Source organism: Corvus moneduloides, chromosome 4, assembly GCF_009650955.1.
Source record: "Corvus moneduloides isolate bCorMon1 chromosome 4, bCorMon1.pri, whole genome shotgun sequence".
Taxonomy (NCBI): domain Eukaryota; kingdom Metazoa; phylum Chordata; class Aves; order Passeriformes; family Corvidae; genus Corvus; species Corvus moneduloides.
In genome coordinates, this window is record NC_045479.1 from 60,180,399 (window position 1) to 60,200,346 (window position 19,948).

General features: G+C 37.3%; 1 protein-coding gene across 1 annotated transcript in view; it reads right to left on the bottom strand.

The window, feature by feature from the left end:
• Window positions 1–19,948, bottom strand: part of SLC2A13 (solute carrier family 2 member 13) — a 150,399-nt gene that overhangs the window by 41,544 nt on the left and 88,907 nt on the right. Inside the window, exons 5-6 of the mRNA XM_032105536.1 lie at window positions 7,641–7,804; window positions 3,445–3,565 (exon numbers count right to left, since the gene is read on the bottom strand). Coding sequence (XP_031961427.1) covers window positions 3,445–3,565; window positions 7,641–7,804 — 285 coding nt within the window. The remainder of the gene's footprint in view (window positions 1–3,444; window positions 3,566–7,640; window positions 7,805–19,948) is intronic.

Sequence of the window (19,948 nt, forward strand, 5' to 3'; positions counted from 1 at the left end):
AAATAAAACAGGTGGTCACACTGCAAATATCTACACAACCTTATACAGCTGAGTGTGAAAACGAAATTTGATTAATGGATGGCACAGAAAGGAGCATTCACCCTGCTTCTCCTCAGTGAGACACACACCCACTTCCAACTATATAGAGGCAAAACAAATTTCAGTGTTTGGAGCGCCCTGCTGAATTTGAAGTATTTCCATGATTCAATTTTTTTTTCACAGATTTATGGATTTTTTTTTGGCTGTTCAGCTATAATCTTCTACATCTCTACACCAAATGAAAATACTTTATTTGATTTATTTTATTCACAGCATATCTTACTGGTTTGTTTTCTGCAACCACGTACAAGTAGCTCTATTTGCATGGCATAGCTCTTTGAGAACACAGTATTCAAGCCCTACATGCTTTTTTGAATTAGGACAATGACTGTGCTCTTTATTTGCTAGTCTTTCTATCTTCATTGTTATTCTAGCAGCAGGAATTAGTCTGTGCAGAGGAATATGGATCTGAAGGAACAACAAGCAGACTGTTCGTAGTAGCGCTAAGGGTTCCTTAATGGACACCCACACTCACTATAACCCGATGGATTCAGAATCATAAAATGTATTTTTACTCTGCATAGTATCAGTGAAACTTCTGTCAGCAAAAAAAGTTCTACTGGTGTTTTTGTAACCTATAAATACATTTTGGCACAGACAAATGCAAATTATATTTAGGAAACACCCCCACACTGAAATGCCCAAGCTGCAAACAGGTTTAGACTTTAAGTTTACCTCACCTCAGAGAAGCACTGTGTCCCCATAAGAGGAAGAGGACTATGAGCTGCTTTTGTGCAGGCACATACTTGAAAACAGTTACAGGAGGATGACATTATGTGTTCATCTTCTGAAGTCCCACTGACTTTTGCTTTTCCCAAACTGAGACCTTTTGAAGACTTGCAAGATACAATGCTAAGCAATCTGAGACACCAGCAGTTAGACTGGAACAAGCTAAGATACGGGTTAAAGAGCAAGAGACCACTGCCATGAATTGACTTCCTTTTACTTTGATTGAACATTCTGTTTGTAACTGTCTCTACAGCAACACTTGCTGCCCTACACAGTGCCTATCTGTGCAGTAATGCCATTATTCTTAGAGTAGCAAAGAAAATATGCAAGACTGGTGTGATACAGAGTAGACTTTTACTTGCAAATCCTCAGGTTTAGGAATCTTTTTGATTCAACTTCATAACTGCCATGGGGAATAACTCCAGGGCCAAAAAGGAGAGAGAGGTGAGTCACAATGTAAAGCCCAGCCTTTAGCTTTTCTTTGGTTTGCAGTTCCCATCTCCTCTTCCTTCCAATACCATCCACGTTACGCTCAAGTTCTTCTAACCCAAATGGAATGCTGATAACACCACCTACTGTCTCATGACAAAACCAATATTTTATATTTCATTCAGCTTATTGACAATGTGTATAGAAAGCAGGCATACTCAGATCTTAAACAGCCACTTTTCCAAGTCAAATGTAATGTATTGCATGTCATACTCACCAGAAATAATAAATACTAATATTCATGATACTGAAGGAATATTCTTCCTTTGGCTCTATCTGGATCACAGCTTAGTGATATTTTGAGGCATGAAAATTTATACAGTTGTAGGTATACAAGTGTAAAGGTGTTATTAAGCATATCAATCCCTGTTTCTTTGTATAAACCTTTTAAATACTGGGTGCTACAGCCTAATTATGTGATTTGTGGGCAAATGCATCCATTTATTAGTTTCAGCTCTCCTGGCTTTTGTGTATCTCTATTCCAGTACAGCATAAGATTGAAACAGAAGCACCTAAAGCTTTCTCATATGTTGCTCATTATTTCCCCCCCCTTCACTTCTATCTCTAAACAAAAAGAGCTCCTACTATTTCAAACTACTCTCAAATGAAAATATTTAAATTATTTTATTGCTCTTTTTCCAGAACCTTTGAATTTTTATCATATCTGCTTTTGCCCACTTCACATCAGAAACAGAAATCACAAGAGATTACAAGTACTCCAATAATTCATGAAACAACATGCCTTTACTAGAACTACCTGCTTTAATTTTTCATGCTTTTGCCCAAAAGTGCACACGATGAAAGACATGAAAATTTCCTTCCTGACTGGCTATGGTTAACTGGAACATGAAAATTCTGTTGAATATTTTTCATTGTTTTTTCAGTTGGACTAGCCATATTTCTTGTACATAAATTTTATACCATTTCAGGTTACATTAACTATCTAGCTTCATTAAATAACAAATTATGTGTTCTGCAAAGGGTGCATCTCCTCTCTCCAAACATCCTTTCCAGTTAACTGAAGTACTAAGCAAATCCTTCTCATGTTTTTCTTTTAATGCAGTCTTATTCCAAAAGGAGAGCATCTTCCCCCTTTACCTCTTTTAACCAGCCTACTCGCCATTTTGTAGACAGGCCCATCTCAAAAATTGCAAATTATAGCTGACTCTGCAGTAGAAAACAAGTAAAATACACATTTTCAATATAGGAACCATTATATCTGGTAGTATCCTGTGTTGCAGTTATTCATATCTATTTAGACTCAATGAAGACCTTCAATCCCCTCCCCAGTTTTCTATAAACCTTCAGATCCTCACCATCTTTCACCTAAGACATTGCTCTGGCATAAGAAAAGCCACGAACCGTATTTCTAACCAATATCGCTACAAAACTAGAAGTGTACCTCTCATTTCTTGATATTTATTTCTACTACAAACACATGTAAGATGGATTTTGAACATAATTAAGAACTTCTTTAGCCATTGAACTAGTCTTCTCTGAATACAGAATTTTCTAGTCTGTCAGCTAAATGAACATAAGAGCATATTCATATGAATAAACCCCACAAAATATAGAAAATTACACATTCTTAAAACTCCAGAAGTAATGTTATTTGAAACTATGACTGCATGTGGAAGAAAAATAGGTCAAAACCTGCACATTTATTGTAATTGTTAATGAGTATGCAATTATCTGAACATTACTTTTTCTTGCTCAGGAAAACAATAGGCAAGGAACACATCTTTTGAAGAGTTTACAGCTGCTATACATGACAAATCTACAAGCAGATGAATAACAGCAAGCATTTTTATAAATTCCTTATAAAATATTCCTGACTTTGTGTACACTATAACTTGCAGTAGGTGTGATATATTAGAACAGGTATGTGTGGAATTTGCCACTTAACCACCTTATTTAGCCCAAGAAACTCCAAAGGATTACTCAGAGAATTTAATCAGAGTCTAATTTTCTCTACAGAGGGAAGTTAGGATTTTAAATTTAGCTATCTAGTTTAGTTCCTTGTACTAGGCTTCATGAATAATTGTCTATTACTCAGACTAGGTTGTAAAACTCAATTAATTGGAAGCAATCTTCAGGAAGATCAGATGAATGACCATGAAATCTCACCTGTATTTTGTGCAGGTAGAGTTTTGATGTGAAGGATCTGGTGGATTAATTGTGATTCTTGGCGAGACCTGAGCTGATAGCAAAAATCCCGAAGCTAGGATAATGAGTGCCACAGCAGTACCTAAAAATACAGATAAAGAACAATGTGACACTTTTCTCCAGAGCACATGAAATAATTCTCCATTGAACTGAACTCTGCTTGGGAAAGCAAGGTACCCCATCACTATGCATACAGCATTCCCTAAGGAGTTGTGATGAGAACCTAAGAAAAATACCCTTTGCTACATCCACATCCTAAATTAGGTTAGATATTAAAGTCAAGTGCACCAGCTTTCACGTCCAGATATTAAATTAGTCGGTTGGGAATTTTTTAATCTGTGGAATTGACGCTGCTTGAATGAACAGGTATTATTATTTCTGGTGTTGAAAACAATGTTGTAAAGATTGAATTTCTTAGTGACTTTGAAATCACCATACTTCTCTCCACTCTCACACCCAGACCTGCAGGCTTTTCTGTAAAACAGAAAGTAGCACCAGCTTTTTCATTGACTCTACTCCCATTTGTGAAAGTAGAGAAATTTGACTTTTCATAAGAACACCATCAAAAAGTGCAACACATCTTGTTTCAAAGAGCACACATAACATCAGCTGGGAAAAAAAACCCCTTCCATCTGTTTGCTCCTGTTTCCCCCAACAAATTCCTTGTGCACAAGCTGGGCAAAATGATGACAAGAAAGGTTCATACTCTGTGAAACAGGCCATTACTGGAACATAACTCATAGTTTTCCTACCTTATTTGCCACACACACACAACATACTGTATCATTTTAATGAAAATTGAAAAACCTCACTACTCATGATACTACTCCAACTGCTTCAAACTCACACTTACAAAACCTTGACCTCTTGCTACACAATAACACATTGAGATCTACGTTGTATAAAAGTTTCCTAGCTGGAAAACACACCAAGTATGTGAAAACCTTTCTCTGAGATAAAAATAGTATCTAAAATACCAAGATATGTGTAATAATGTAATCCCTGACTAAGCCTGTGCAGCAGCCACGGCCAATAGGCAGGAATGGTTGGACCACACATTTACCTGAACTGAGGCACGTAAGACCTTAAACTCAGTCACAAACTACATGTGCAGAAAGCACATTCCCACCATAAGATATTCCATACTTGGATCTCTACTGCTGTGGCTGGTAGGTACACTAATAATCCCAGTTTTCTGGGCAGGCTGGATATTGCACTAGATGTCCTGTACATTCAAAATGCCATAAACCAGACAGCAAATATATTTAGACAGGGCCTATAAGCTTACTTATACTCATTTTAAATATGCTTTGTCTGTCTTTTAAGTTAACCAAATACACTAATACTCACTTCCAGTATCTCTGTAAGTACCTTGTTTCTTTGGAAAAGTACTGAATATGTAAACTTGGCAAATGAAGTTTAATATGTTTTCATTCTGTGGGAGGTTTTGCTATGATGAACAAAACCAAACAATCACAGCATATCATTATCTCAGGTGGGAAAAAACAAAAGAAAATATCCTGAAGATATTTTAGATCCTCTCTGTTACAAAAAGAGATACAAATTGTACAATGCCCAAGTACCTTTCAAATTGACAATTTCTGAAGGGAAAGAAGAAAACACAAATAAAATGGATAATGCACTTGTCACAATTCCTGCATGTTTCCCAACTAACAGCTTCAAAGAAAGAAATTAACTGAAGAAAAAGAGCAGAAGAAATAAATGATACCAAGATATCAAATGGACAGGAAACAAAGACAAATCAGTAATTGTAGTAAAGAGAACTAAAAACGTGGGATTTTTTTTTCAGAAGTTTACTATAATTTTTCATAATTTTTTTTTAAATTAAAAATTATTTTTTAATTCAATTTTTAAAAGTTTCTAATATTCTGAGAATGATAAAGACAAATTAAATGAAATCTAAAGCATCTCTTTGCCAACTGTTTTCAGAAAGCAGGAAAAGTTGCACAAGATTCCAAAATTAAATTATAGTACAATGGCTTTTAATCAAAATATTAATGTTACTCTACTGATTATTCTTGTAGGTTTTTATCTAATAAACATCTAATCAATTAGCCTTTATTAAAAAACCAAAGCCCCACATCCTTGCAGCAGCAGGCAAAAGTAGTTGTTTTGTCTTCATTTTATGCAGTGGGAGACTGGGGCATACCTGGCTTCCCCAAAGACCAGAGAAGCTGCCAGTAGTAACTCGGTGTGAATTGTAATGTCCTTAGAAATGCAAACCAAAGTAGAGCAGTAAGATATGTTTACCCCATGAGAAAACTCAATATGGAAAACAAATTCATTGGTAGATTTTGTAATTATCACTCTATTACACAGCCCTCTTGCTAAGGAAAACACACCATATTCATACCTAAATCAAATGTTGCATGAAAAAATTCTAAATAGTACAGAGGGATAATATATGATTTCATGACTGTCATTATTTGTATTTTCCTTAAGGAGGGACCGTAGGATAAAACGGTCTGCAATGCAGCTTGACTCAAGTGCTGCTGCAGACAGACAGACAGCAACTGGCCACAAAAGAAAGACCATTTTTACTACACAATTACTTTGTGTCCAAACATCATTAACAAATAACCCTTTAATGCATTATGCTTCATTGTTAATTCTCTGTCTTATTTCTATATCCTCCTCTGTTCCATGACTAACATGCTTTGTGCAAGACATTTATATCTACATTTCAGATGGACAACCCTTGAATATGTTTAGCAGAGCCAAAAAGCAAAGAGCTCTGATAATATGAAAAGTCTGTGTTGGTTATCACAGCTAGACAGCTGGGTCCAGCAATAAACTCTTGAGGGGGCTGGCCAGACATATGAGATTATTGGGGCCAAATAATAAATAAATAAACAAACAAGCAAATAAATAAATAAATAAATAAATAAATACTCTGTTTCAGTAGACACTAAAGGAGAGGCAGCACCCAAGAACAGAAGTGTCAGTGCAGGGCCTAGAGAGATCCACACCACAGAAAGACAAGGCAACAGACTGCCTGGAGGCATAGAAGGACATTTAGGGGAGATGTATTTTAACTGATCTGGAACAGACTGTGCTAAAAGTAGCAATTTGAGATTTTTGTTCATATCTTTAAATGTGAGAAACATGGTTTGAGTAACTGTGCACCAAACCAGAAGAGTCACTGGGTTATCACTGCTCTATATAAACACTGCCTATATAAACACATTCAAGTACTCGAGTGTAGATTCACTCAGCTGAGAGCTGGGAACTGCACATCCAGTGACATGGCAGCTGGTGCCTCTCTCTGCTGTGTTGCACTAACTAGAAATTTGTATCCTTGACAGCAACAACAGAACAAAATACAAAGACATTAAACCTTCACAGCTAAACACTTGTGAACATTATTTCAGGAGGAGCAGAAACAATTTCTCTTTACAAAACCCTGTTCTTGGAAACTCCAGACATTCAGCCAGAGGCAGCTTTTGGTCACAGATCACTTCAGCCAAAACGAGCACATAAGGCAGGAACAAGCAGGGAATTATTGGCCTAATAACAGGACACACTGAACATAGGAAGGCTGTTTGCTCTGCCTTTCCCTGCTTCCAAGAAAAGACTATGTGATAATTTATGGTGTCTAAATATTTGGACAAAATGTACAAAACCAGAATTCTGTCTTTGAGTATCTCATACAAGAGGTGAATTAAAATCCCATTAATGTATGTAAGGTATTTACTGTACTGTATCTGAGGTAACTATGCAGAGAACCGCACTACTTTTTACCAAGTGCTGCAATGGCTATGCAATATGCTTTCTCTGGTACACCTTCATCAGATGGTTCTGAATTCCAATTAATGAGCCCAAAATTATGTATGAGATTTAAAAACTAACCACCTGTGAAGTCCTAGGCATTTGATTCCTCAAACTGGAAAAAAAGGCTAAATGAAAACATTGTAAAACATGGCTTTAAGGAGAGTGTTACCTGAAAAAATAACAGGTTGTGACTTTTAAATTAGCCTCTAGCTGTGGTATTTTACTAATAGTCTTGAAAACCTTCAGGGAGAAGATTAACACTGTAATTTTGAAGAGGACTACTTTGAAAAAAATTGCACTTGAAATTTTATTTTCCTTTCATTAATAATTACGAGGAAAATACAATACACTAATGGAACACTCACCTGTTAAGCTACCAAGTGTAAGCTTCCGGCGACCCATTCTTTCCACAAGCCAGACTCCCACAAGAGTAAAAATAAAGTTTATAAATGCTGTCAGTGCAGCCAGCCAGATTGCAAGTCTGTCGTCTTCCACTCCGGACATCTGCAAAATGGTAGCACTGTAGTACCTGTGAAGGGAGGGAGAGACACCGTTTATTTCAATTTGGCTCATGTTATAGTTTCTGTTTTAATTTGAAAAAGATCATAACAAATATCAAGTGGGACCTCCCGGATAATGCGGTTGAAGACTGAGACACAATCACCCCGGGAAATCAGGCATAACCAAGGCATAACTTGCACCTGACTAAAGTTTTGACTAGAGGATATCAAGAGATGAATTGCCATTCTCTTCTTGGCTGTTTATATTTTTAATGGTCAATCATATTCTGCTAGAAATGGGGTTTGCATTTTTAATTTAAATGAATCTTGCTTCTCATATCCATCCATTGCTTTATGCTCTTTTTGGGGTTTTAGCACTCTGTGTGTTGTCTAGGGAAAGATAGCTCAAAATCAAATAGATTTTCAGTCCTGTTAAAGGTCATACAGAACTAATCTATGGCATCCAGCTTGCTGCAAGTGACACTTGCATCCTCCTGGTTTTAGGTTTTGCAGTTTTACTTCAGTGCCACTGAAGTGCACAAACTCCTCTCTATGGCATTACTTTTGTCTTAACCAGAAAATGGTTGCTTTGAAATGCCCTACCACTAGATTCACTGCAGGGATGTGAATCTGCACCCAACAGGAGCATTTGACAGAATGTTCTACCTCTTTCTAAATGGAATCAATCATTCCACACAAACAATAACTCATAAAAAATTGAACTGAGCAAAATGAAAAGGGGGGGAGAAAGGAAGCCTTCTACCATTTTTCACAGTGATCAAATGAACACAGACTTTGTGCCCATGTTCTCTGCGGGAGCTAAATAAATGCTCAAGGACACACGAGTACTTTTGTTGATGCTGTAAATTCTTCTATTAATTTATGCTGAAATACTGAATATTCAAGCCCTCGAACACTTTGCAGCCAACAGGCTATCACACAGGAATAACCATCAAGAATGTCAAAGCTTATTTTTTTTCATCCCTGGTTAATATGCAGCTTGCTTTAATGTCCCCTTGTTGTCCTAATGCCTGGATGTGCTGGCCTCGGAAATGTTAGTGGTTCCCAAGCACATTCCACCTCTTACTTCAAATCAATAACCCGTGATGGGCAATCTGCTGAGATGCCATTTAAGACACTACCACCCGTAACTGACCGTGACTATGGCTGGATGTTACCCCCTCACCCACAAGGCATTTAGACTCTCCCAGCTCCCTTCCTCAGCTCCTCTTCCCCAGTGCAGCCATTTGTCGTGGTGCAGCAGGACAGGACCTCCAAAGTGAACCTGCTGGGACTGAGGACCCAGTTTGGGTTTGAGCCAGGCTCTGTCTCTGCCCGCCTGTTAGCAACTGCAGTGACTCATCCAGGCTCATCTCCTGTGAAAGAGCAGCACACTCTGAGATCCCAACAAGGGCGTGATTCTTAGGGAGGGAAGATTCACAAAGGAGAGACATCAAAACGTCAACGTTAATGTGTCCTTGCTTCTTAAGGCACTCTATATTAAATTGCTAACTGCCTGTCAAAACTTACATAGTACTGCACTCTTTTAGCCACCAAAGTGATACAGTCTCTGATCTCCCAATACACCTTTCTTTTTCTTCCTAAGCATAGGAAAAATAACAATAAATGTCAAGTGTTGGCCTTCTGACACCTACTGTGAAACTCCTATTTACTTCCACCAGACAAGGCTTCAGGAAGCCACATTTAACTCCACACATCTAAATCGTCTCAAAATCCAATTCTACTGGGAAGCCAGAAATTGCCAGTTGTCAGCAGCAATGGATAATGTAGTGTCTATAAAGTCAAAAAGAGCAAATAATAAAGAATCACATAAAAGTATGTAAATGTCTACTGCCTAATCCATACAAACAGGCACCTTTTGCCCCCCTCATTCCTTTTGGTTGCTTATTGCACTCACAGGTTATATATTTTCAAATAGAAGCTTACTGTTTATCCATAAATAAATAACATATTTCATTTCTATGGAAAACAAACCAGGGAAATTTAGATTCTGCAAATCCAAATGCTAAGCTACCAAAGCTTGGGTGTTGGGCAACGATGTTCATAGTTATTATGGCATAGCAACCTAATTTCAAAAATTTAAAAGGGCACTAACATAGATTGTGACAACTACTAAATATATTTGCTTATGTTCACCTATTTTAGTATGCCCATTTTTTATACCAGTCTGTGCAGCCCTGCCTGTATATCCATATAACATGAATCTTTTCAAGTTCTTCCTGACAATGGAATAAACCTACATGGCAGAAAAAAGTTAAGTTGTGATATTATACAATCACAGCGAATACTGCAAGTCCTGCAGGGAATACCATTTCAGTGACAAAGTTGTGCAATTCTAGCTTATTTTCTAAAATGTCAAGAAAATTTAAAACACATGTGCATCTTTGGAATTTTTAAGCAAGTACTGTATCTTAGAAAGCAAATAAATACATGCAATTACAAAGCCACACAAAGTAACTGAATTGCATATATATAGAAAGATTTTTAATATTGTTCATTTCAAGTTTCCTAGGTTAGCATCTTCAGCAGCAGAGAAGCAGCCCACCACACCAGGCTTTGTAGCTCTCAGGGAAAATAAATGCCTGTTGATAAGGTGCCATCACTGCTCTGAGTGTCCCCATCTTTCACAAGATGCTGCTCCAGCCCACCTGTCATACTAAGTCCACTCCAACAAAGTTTCTGTCTAAGGATTTCAGCCTTTTTGGACACAATTTATAATTCCTGTAAAATTAATGAATAAATCTAAGGCTCTCTTTACAGAGATCTGAAACGGAATTAATATAATAGTACTATTGTCATTAACTGTTTTTAATCTGCAGATGTACACACCTTCCTCTTTAGTCTTTTGTTTGCAGCTTGAACTCATCAACTGTACCACATCTGGCATTTCTGAGAATTCAGAGGCACTGAAGAAACAAGAAGCACAGGAAACTCCTGTTGTTATTACCACTGCTGAAAAGTGGCCAGGCACATTAGGTTAACTTCAGTTTACCAAAAGATAGACTACACAAGCTTGAGAACACATTCTAGAGCCAAGTGGGCTTGTAGACAGAGCAAGTTTGCTTCTGCCTGTCCCACACATCTACAGCTACGTTAAGAAAGGGATTTAATCATGAAAGTCTACGTTGACACTTTCATCACTAAGGTCCTGTAGAATTACCGTGGCTTCACCGATACGCTAAAATGTGGCAACCCATCCATGCAGATGAACCTACAGAAACAGCAGGAGGGAGCAAGAGCATCGTGGGAAATTAGATGCCAAAGTACTGGAATAGAAAACAAATGGGAAGAAGTTGATATATCTGGAATGAGCCACAGATGCAGGTGCTCCAAGTGTGGAGGGTCTCTGGTGGGAGGGATACTATGGCCCTGCTAAGCACCACATGAAGCCCAGGGAAGGGGAACAGGGACAGTGGCAAGGTACTGTAGGAGCAGCAAAGAGAAAATATCCCTTGGTTAGACTTGTTTGAAATAAGCATTGCAGAGCAATGTAGCAGCACCGGCTCATATAATCAGGGTGTTGGATAATGTGGTTCAACTTCTCAGCTTCATGTTCTGCACACAACACTCTGAAAGAAGAGCTGCACTCTGCCTTTCCACTCTCAAATGCTGCATTCAGAGCAACCATGGACGCCAGTCTGGAGAACCAGGCATTTTTGAAACTCTGCTGCTTCCTTGTCTACATCTCTAATCATGTCTGCCTAATCTCTTACCTTGCTTTTTAACATCCCCTGCTCGAGTAGCTAGATTGGCCCAGATGACCTTTAAAGGTCCCTTCCAACCTTAACCAGGCTGTGATTTTTTGAAACACAAATTTGATTGTCACCTTTATGAACTCCTGTAATATAAAATAATAACTGTGGCATTGATATTATGAAACACCTGACCATAGATCTCCTTTTCAAAGGGAATTGCTTTTGCTGGAAAAAACTTTGTAGATGCTAAATCTCTGTTAGCTATGGATAATGAAAATGAAAGGTCAGAGCAAGGATAACAACAAACCTTACCTTTGACATTAGACAAGTTAATCACAAAAGCTGTAAAAATCCATTTCATCACTATGATTCAGCACCAGTCCCAGGACTACCACATTAGTCAGCTTATGGCCTTTAGATTCCTTAGAAAATTAAAATCCTAGAAAAACACCTGTTAAGGTGACAAAGGGAGAACCGAAGTACCTCAGCCACCCTCTGTAAGCTCATATAGTGACAGGGCAAACTTGTCCTGCCAAACTAGTTCTGTCAGGTCTTGTGCCGCTCCTTCACAATCTCTGCTCTCCTCCAATTCAACTTGATTGTAAACTTTTTATTCACTAAAAATCTATTCACTGACTTAACTTCTTAAAATTTTGCACACTCTTGTTTAAAACTGCATGACCCTTTAGCACATATACCACTGTCCTTCAATTTTTGTTTTGAAAATGTACCTCATGACCTAACTTGTGCCATTTTGCAGACTGGCAGTGCCCAAACCAACACTATTAGCTTGTCTCAAGGCTCTGCTCTGTTTCTGTGCAGTCCCTCCAGCAGGACATCCTGCTGGTCACTAAAATAGTAACAGCTATTATGTCTCACAAATATTACTAAGCCTAGCTCCATCTTCTGCATTTAAAAATCACAGAGAATGTGAGCATGATATTTACACCAAAAAAAGAAGTATATTTAAATACCTTACTCCATGCATTATTATTTACTCATACAAGGGAGTATCAAAGAAACTCTTCCACCCTCTAAAAGCCCATATAGTGACAGACATATACACACACCAACTTTGTGGCTGATATCATTCCATTAAACACAGTTCATCATTTATTTCAGGATGAATCACTTCAGCAGGGCAGCAGGCAACACTTTGTCATATCTATTGTTGTCTTCCAAGAAATTTAAAAAATATTTTTAATCAGTTATAAAATGCTGCTGTTTGTGCACATCATCTGCACCTCTCCCAACAGGGATGAGATGTGCCTGTATGACAATGTACACACACATCTTTTATTCTCTATGCACTGGATATCAATAAGACTCTTCCTGCTCATTAGTTCTTACCAAGCAACCAGCTTCTGATATGAAACAGGTCAATTTGGACACAAATACCTTTACTTTCAGGTTAAGAAGATAAAATATCTAAGGAGTAGATCTTGGAATCTTACTGAAGCCTGCCAATTCAGTTTGATGTTTTATAGGATTCCAATTTAAGATCAACAGTTGAATATTCTTTCCTGTACTTCTACTTTTGAAGTCCTGTGGAGCTTTTCAAGGAAAAGGCTGCTGAATCACCTCTTAGTCTGTAACGGATTTTTCAAAATCAGTACCTGAGAGGCAACCTGGGGAGCTGCCACTATACCCTTATCTACTGTAATTAAACCTTCAAATTCCCTGTTTAGCAGTAATGATGTATTGTGTTATAAATGCTTTCAGCACAGACTGAAATGACATAGTGAATGGCACTTATTACAATCAATATATTATGTTAACAAAACCACTCAGAATTTAGTACTGACAGATAACTATATACATCCAATAGGTTCTCTCATCCAGCATGTGTTATCCATGTGCAAGGTACGTGAAAAGGATTTAAGAATTACCAAATAATTATGGTAATTAAGAAAACATGGGATTTTTTTAGTGTTCAAGCAGACTAAACTCTATAGCTATTAAGCAAAGTACATGTACCAGTGTTTGTCAGGGATTAAAAATACCTTTAGAGGATTAAGATCACCAAGATACACAAAGAAATTCACTTCCCTAAGTTACCAAAGTACTGTCACACACCTGTTGGGTCATGTGGAAATACTGTTGCAAGTATCTGCTGTGACATTGAAAAAATTTCTTTTTTTTTTTTTTTCAACTTATTTGCTCTGCACCAGATACCTCTTTGCCAACAGCCAGTGTGCTTTTCACATTCAGTTATTTGACCTACTTATGTGGGTCCTTCACAGGTCTCACATGAAATTATGGGGGAGGGAAATTGTTTTCTTTTTCATAATAGAAAAATGGTAAAAGAGCTGGATCTATTCATGAAAAGAAAAAAAGTGTCAGGCAAAAAAATAATACCAAACTTCTATATCAGTCTGCAAAAAATATTCTGTAAATTTTTCAGACAGAACCCTGTAGTTAATTCCATTGAAGAGGTAGGTTGAATTTACTGGAGAGGTAAACTGAAAAGTAATAGGCAGAGCTGAAAACTAAATGAAAGCACTGGAAGGAAAAAAGTCTTTATCATCCTCCTCCTCTTCCCCAAACAGAGATCAGTTTCCAGCACAGACAAAATAGGTTCAAGTCTGTAACACCTGTATGTTTTGCACTGCAACAAAAAGCAGAGTAATGTCAACGTTTTCACCTTGTCTTTAGTGCCTTTACTCAATATATAAGTGCCTACCTCTTCATCAGAACTTTTATGAAAGAAAATCACCACTGCCATCCCTGTTTTATAAGTGGAGACCACTGGGGCTTTTGGGAAGAGGAGGAAGAAGAATGACTATTTGCAGTTATCCACCAGTACTACCTGCAGCAGAATAATGACACTCCAGAGTCTCCATGCAGGTAAGTGCTGTCTGCAAATTAGTAAGTATAAAAGCAGGGAAAGAAAATCCCCCAGGTGTTTCACAAAGCATACCTTGTTCAATTATTCATTTATTCTGACAATTTCAGTTAAATTTAAATTAGGTTTAATATTCCAGGGTATTCTAATGCCTGACGTAAGTTCTCTGGGATCCCAAAAAATGAAATCAGTCCGCATTAAAATCAAGAGACCTGCAAAATGTATGTAGCATTAAAAAAAAAATTAAAAGATCAAGCTAGCCCCTGTGTTTAAGCCAAGGTCAGCAGCAAACAATGGGACTATAGACACAATAGTCTCACAAGAGCCAGAAGCCAGCATGCTTAGAATAATGAGATCTTGAAAGGTAGTTTTAGATTAGATATTAGGATCAAATTCCTTCCTGTGAGGGCAGTGAGGCACTGGGACAATTTCTCAGAGAAGCTGTGGACACCCTATCCGTGAAAGTGTTCAAGGCCAGATTGGGTGGGGCTTTGAGCAACCTGGTCTAGTGGAAGGTGTACCTGCCCATGGCAGAGGGTTGGAATTAGATGGCCTTTATGGTCCCTTCCAACCCAAACCATTCTGTGCTTTTCAATTTTAATTAGAAGATGTTGCATTAAAAATGTTTTTCTTGCACAGCTTAACAGCCTAGAGAATGGGTCGCACTTCTGGAAAGGCAAGATGATGCACAAAAGACAAAACTAATTTAACCACAAGTTAAGCTACTGAGATGACCAGCTGTCAAGGGATCCAGCAACGAAAAGAAAAGAAATGGAAAAAGATATAACCAATATCAGACTTTATTGCTGGGGACACAGGGTTGGACAAAGGGCAGCAGAGATGAGAAAGCCCACAGTTAAAGACTCAGTGAGAAAAAACTCTTCTGCAAGTTAAGTGAGGCTGGGAAAGGCCCTGGCACATGGGGCAGCGTGGAAGTGCCCAAACACAGAGCAAGACAGCCACAGCAGCCTCTGGCACTGCTTCACTGTTAGGGAGGAGCTCTCAAAGCCCCTGTGATGACCCCAACAGATACACCCAATGTTGGAATAAATGGTGGAAGCCTTCTTTAACAATGTTGCATTAAATATACACTTTCTTCTCATTCTTAATTAGCCTGTTACAGCACCAGAAACACACACACACACACACACACAAATCTTAAAAACCTATTGGCACCAATCCCACATTCATTCAGGGAAAACTCCATGATGAGCAATGAGGAATAGCAGCGTGCATATGTGCATATGAGTACACTCTAGCTGCAGTCACTGCTGGGCACAATGCCCTTACTAGTAACAATTTTAAGCACATGCCCTATGTAAAAAAAAAAAAAAAAAAAAAAAAAAAGTGTTTCTGGGAAATAAGTGGCATAAAAGTCTTCCCTGGACTTACATGCACAGATGTACCCACATTACCAAAAGTCATCTCAGGACTGCTTACAAAACAAACCCAAAAGGGTAATTCTGATGTGACTCCATCTGAGCTTTTATTTGTGGTAGCAGATGAGATCCTATTTAAGGAGTACTGGTTTTGGCAAAAAGTATTTTAATTTCACAACCTCAACTGTCCATTCTAAATCTGCATTCAAGAGTTCATATTTTTAGATTTTTCTGGAGCCAAATTAAAAGAAATGGCAGGTGTTCAGAGTCTTTCAAATCCATGCCACTCACTTGTGGTGCTTTAATTGAAATTTCTAAATCCAATCTCAGGTTTTAATATTCATATAATCAAATATTACCCTTGTGATATATTTCGGACATCACTGCACGTAGTATAGATCTCAACAGACTTGTATATTCTCCTTGCTTAGAAAACAAAAGTAATTGCACAGCAAACTTAAACGTGTGCAGTGTGAATATTAATTCAGCAGTGTCTGCTTTTATTACATGGTCTTTTTTTGTTGTCTTTTGTTCTGTCTGTAGAGAAAGGAAAAAATCATGGCAGACCCAAAAAATTTCTTATGGTGGAATCACCAGTGAAGACATTTTTTTCATTTCATTACAGGATGGGTAAAATTATAGGATTTATATCAACATAGTATATAAATTACAATCAAAAAACCCAAAACATTTAATTTCTGATGTTTGAATGATTAATCTACCTGAATGCAGCACCTAAATGCTGCTTTTGAAATCTCCTCTTCAGTTTCAACAGTAGAAGTTGTCAGAATAGCCTCATTCTTTCCCTCTCACTTACTAAAAATGAATCTGCAAGCATCTCAACTATGCATTTCTGCTTTTCTGCCAACAAACGAAGCATCAGTCTCAAGTTTTGATGGTCCAACCTGAGAATTCCATTCCCACCCATGCTGCTTCACTCCGTGCCCTGACTATGCTTTGCAGAGATGCTCTGCTCACAGCAGAGGTGAGAACTGGACTATAATTCCCAGTCCAAAAAGCTTAATAGAAAAATGTAACACCATCAGCTGTAAAGACCCAGAACAAGCTTTTAGTACTAAATCTAGAGAACCATTGGAGAAGCTGAGCTTCTTTCAGCAATTTTACCAGAGGAAAGTGAATTCACTCACTCCTCCAAGGATTTAGCTTTTAGCTTGCACTTTGTTATGAGTGCAAAAATGTTTCGCCAGTGCTGAGAAGTTGGTGACTTCTGCACCGGTTGCCATCCATAAATGGTAAGGACAATTATCATTAAAGCAGCTATGAAACAGACCTTTGGCAGAGGGCTACAATACATTTCTAATGTACTCTGAGAAATGTATGGTACAACATAGCCTGCATGATGGAAGCAAAGCATGTGCTGTGAATGTGGTACCTATTGAAAGGGACAATCCCATTGCTCTTCTCTTCAATACAAAATGTAGCAATTAAGCACCACATCAAAATTGCTACAGCCATATAAAGCACTGCAAGGACTAACATAATACAGAGCTAAAGGCTAATGTAATAAGAGTTAGATTCCCTACAGTGCAGAATAGTAACCTTTTAATCTGTGAACCATATGCTGGACAACAGATTTGTTCAATAATCCCTGGAGTATGTTACATGCTACATACTTCTATTCAACAGGGAAATTCCATTCTAAATTTATATAGACAGTATACAGTGTTCTTTAAAAGTTATATATGACTTAACCACATAGGAGAGAACTTGCTGCCACCACTTACTGCTATATGTTATGTATAGTATTTACATATACTTTGCATTTAAAATTCAGTGAAGCTACTAGAAAACACATATAAAACAAAATTTAAGATAAAGTTGAATGAAAATTTCAACACAAAGTCAATTAACAGGTGAAAAGATTCTATGCTAGGTATTTTTAAGAGTCCCTTTTGAAAATATATTTTACCTTGTCTCTGAAATAAATCACTGTTACTTGGAAACACCTAATAAAGGATAGACACAGAACAGTCTTTGTGTTTAACTGCTTTGAGCAAATACTTTCCACATCCACAGTCTTCCTTTGTTATCTCCAGGTGAAGATTGCTTTCATGTTTATCACTTCCTTGTTGCAACTAATTAAGCTGCCAAGTTTTTAATCCCTGGTATCTTATACATTTCAGACCAATTATTCTATGTGCAAGGACATCTTGACTACATTAAATTTATGTTCTCTGTCCTTCAGAATTCATCATGGGAGCTCAAAGCCAAGATCAAAAATCTAAGTATTACTCTCTGTTCTATGAATTTGTAACCTTAGAGATGTAACTTAATTTCTTCATCTTTCTTTCTTTTCTGCAAAGTTTTAAATACTTTTTCCCTGCTTCTCAGGAGAAGATTCATATGTGGATAATACTTGAAAACAACCAGAAAAAAAAAGGGAGACAAAGGTAGGTGTTGATCAGTTCTCCTTATGCTCACCACAAGTACAGCTGGACAGAGGGAAATGTCCAAAGGCAGGAGATGAAGACTCAGGTTACTCTTCAGGGCAATGAAAATGAAATTTAGATCTTTTTCCTAAAGTGGTAAGAAGCTGAAATTGTCTTTTGCTACCTTTCAGACTCTGATTGAGAAAGTGCTGTCAAGGTCATCCTCCTCTCCATATGAGGAGCCTCTTCTGGAAAGAATGACTGGACAGACTGTCTCTGCTTTGAAGATAACATGCAACAATTCTCAACACAACTTCAGCATTCAAGTGCTCAGGTGACAAGTACTTGAAAAATGCTTCAAAGGGCTACAGTAATAGCATCAGCACTAAGCCCTGCACTTGGCAAACAGTCATCACAAAAGCAAAGTGAAGAAAAACTACGGTATTCTTTTTTAATTAAAGAAATTGAGACAAAGTATAAGGAAGAATAATTACATTTCTTTGGTTGTGTACTAATGCTAGAACTTCGTGAAAATTTAATCTAATCATAACCACGCTACACAATCCGTTTTATACCACCTTCTCTTGGACTAAAGCTAAACCAAAAAATCAAAATGTTCCAGATAAAAGAAATTTTCAACATTTTCTTGTTCTATCAAAACCAGTTACTTGTTCAATGAATAAATATCTGGTTGTTCTACAGCTTGATTTTGCTTTATTAAATCATTGCACTGTATCCTATTTATCCCATCTTACTTTATTTATTCTTCACACTTCAATTAATTTTTCTTTTTTTGCTTGCACTCCTGTAGTCAATTATTTCTAACTGTAATCTCTTGAATCAAGAGCTGTTCTGCTCTACATTTCTACATCACTTAGTGCAGCACTATCCTGCTTCACAAATAAGCCTTTAAAATGCAATAGTTACACAAATACCTTTTATTGGCCTTGAGGCCAGCTACCACAAAATTACTCATTTAATGAAACAGCTTTATGTTTTCCTGTATTCATATGCCAATAGTAATGCTTGCTGTTAATGGATATAATGGTCTTTCTTCCTGAAACTTCCTGTTATTCAGAATATTCAGGAATATTCCTGTATTCCTGGATTGGGGAAGGAAAAAGAAGTGTACTTTCAAGACTTTGATAACACACTATTGTATTTTTTCTTTTTTTTTTTTTTTTAACAATAGCAAGTATATACAATACAACATAATGTATACAGAAGTCAAACATTCAAATTCATGGAATCAGAAAAGAGAGAGACTGTGCCATTACCTCATTCGTGAGATGAATTGTGTTTTACACAGTAATTGTTTTTCTACACATTTTTCAACACTCAGCCACTCTCAGTAGGTAAAAACAAATGGCAACCAATGCAAGGTTTGTTTAGAACAATCTTCTGGGTTTTATGTTAATAATGTAGTAAATAGAAAACAGCATAATGTTGCCTGTGGCAAACATAATTCAGCCCTGGTGCATTTAAAAGAGTAATTACTCCACCTGGTTTTGAGTATAATCTAAAAAAAAAAAACCAGCAAAAAGGTATTGGCAAAAATGCATAGAATAACTTTGATTTTTTTCTTCTGCACTTTGTTTCTTTCTTTGATGATAATGGTGATTATGTGTTCACTGCTTGTAGACTGCAATGTTTGTTAACTCCTTTCGGTTTATATTCACAGTTCATCCAGTAGGTTCTTCTGAAATGCTTATCTGGTAAATTCCTTACACTTCTGATTAGACAGGTTACTTGGAAATCATGAATGAAATTTTTATTGAGATAAAGAAATAGAGATAAAGAAATATGGATGCCTTGTCAAGGTCTCTAGTGAAAGCCAGTCTTC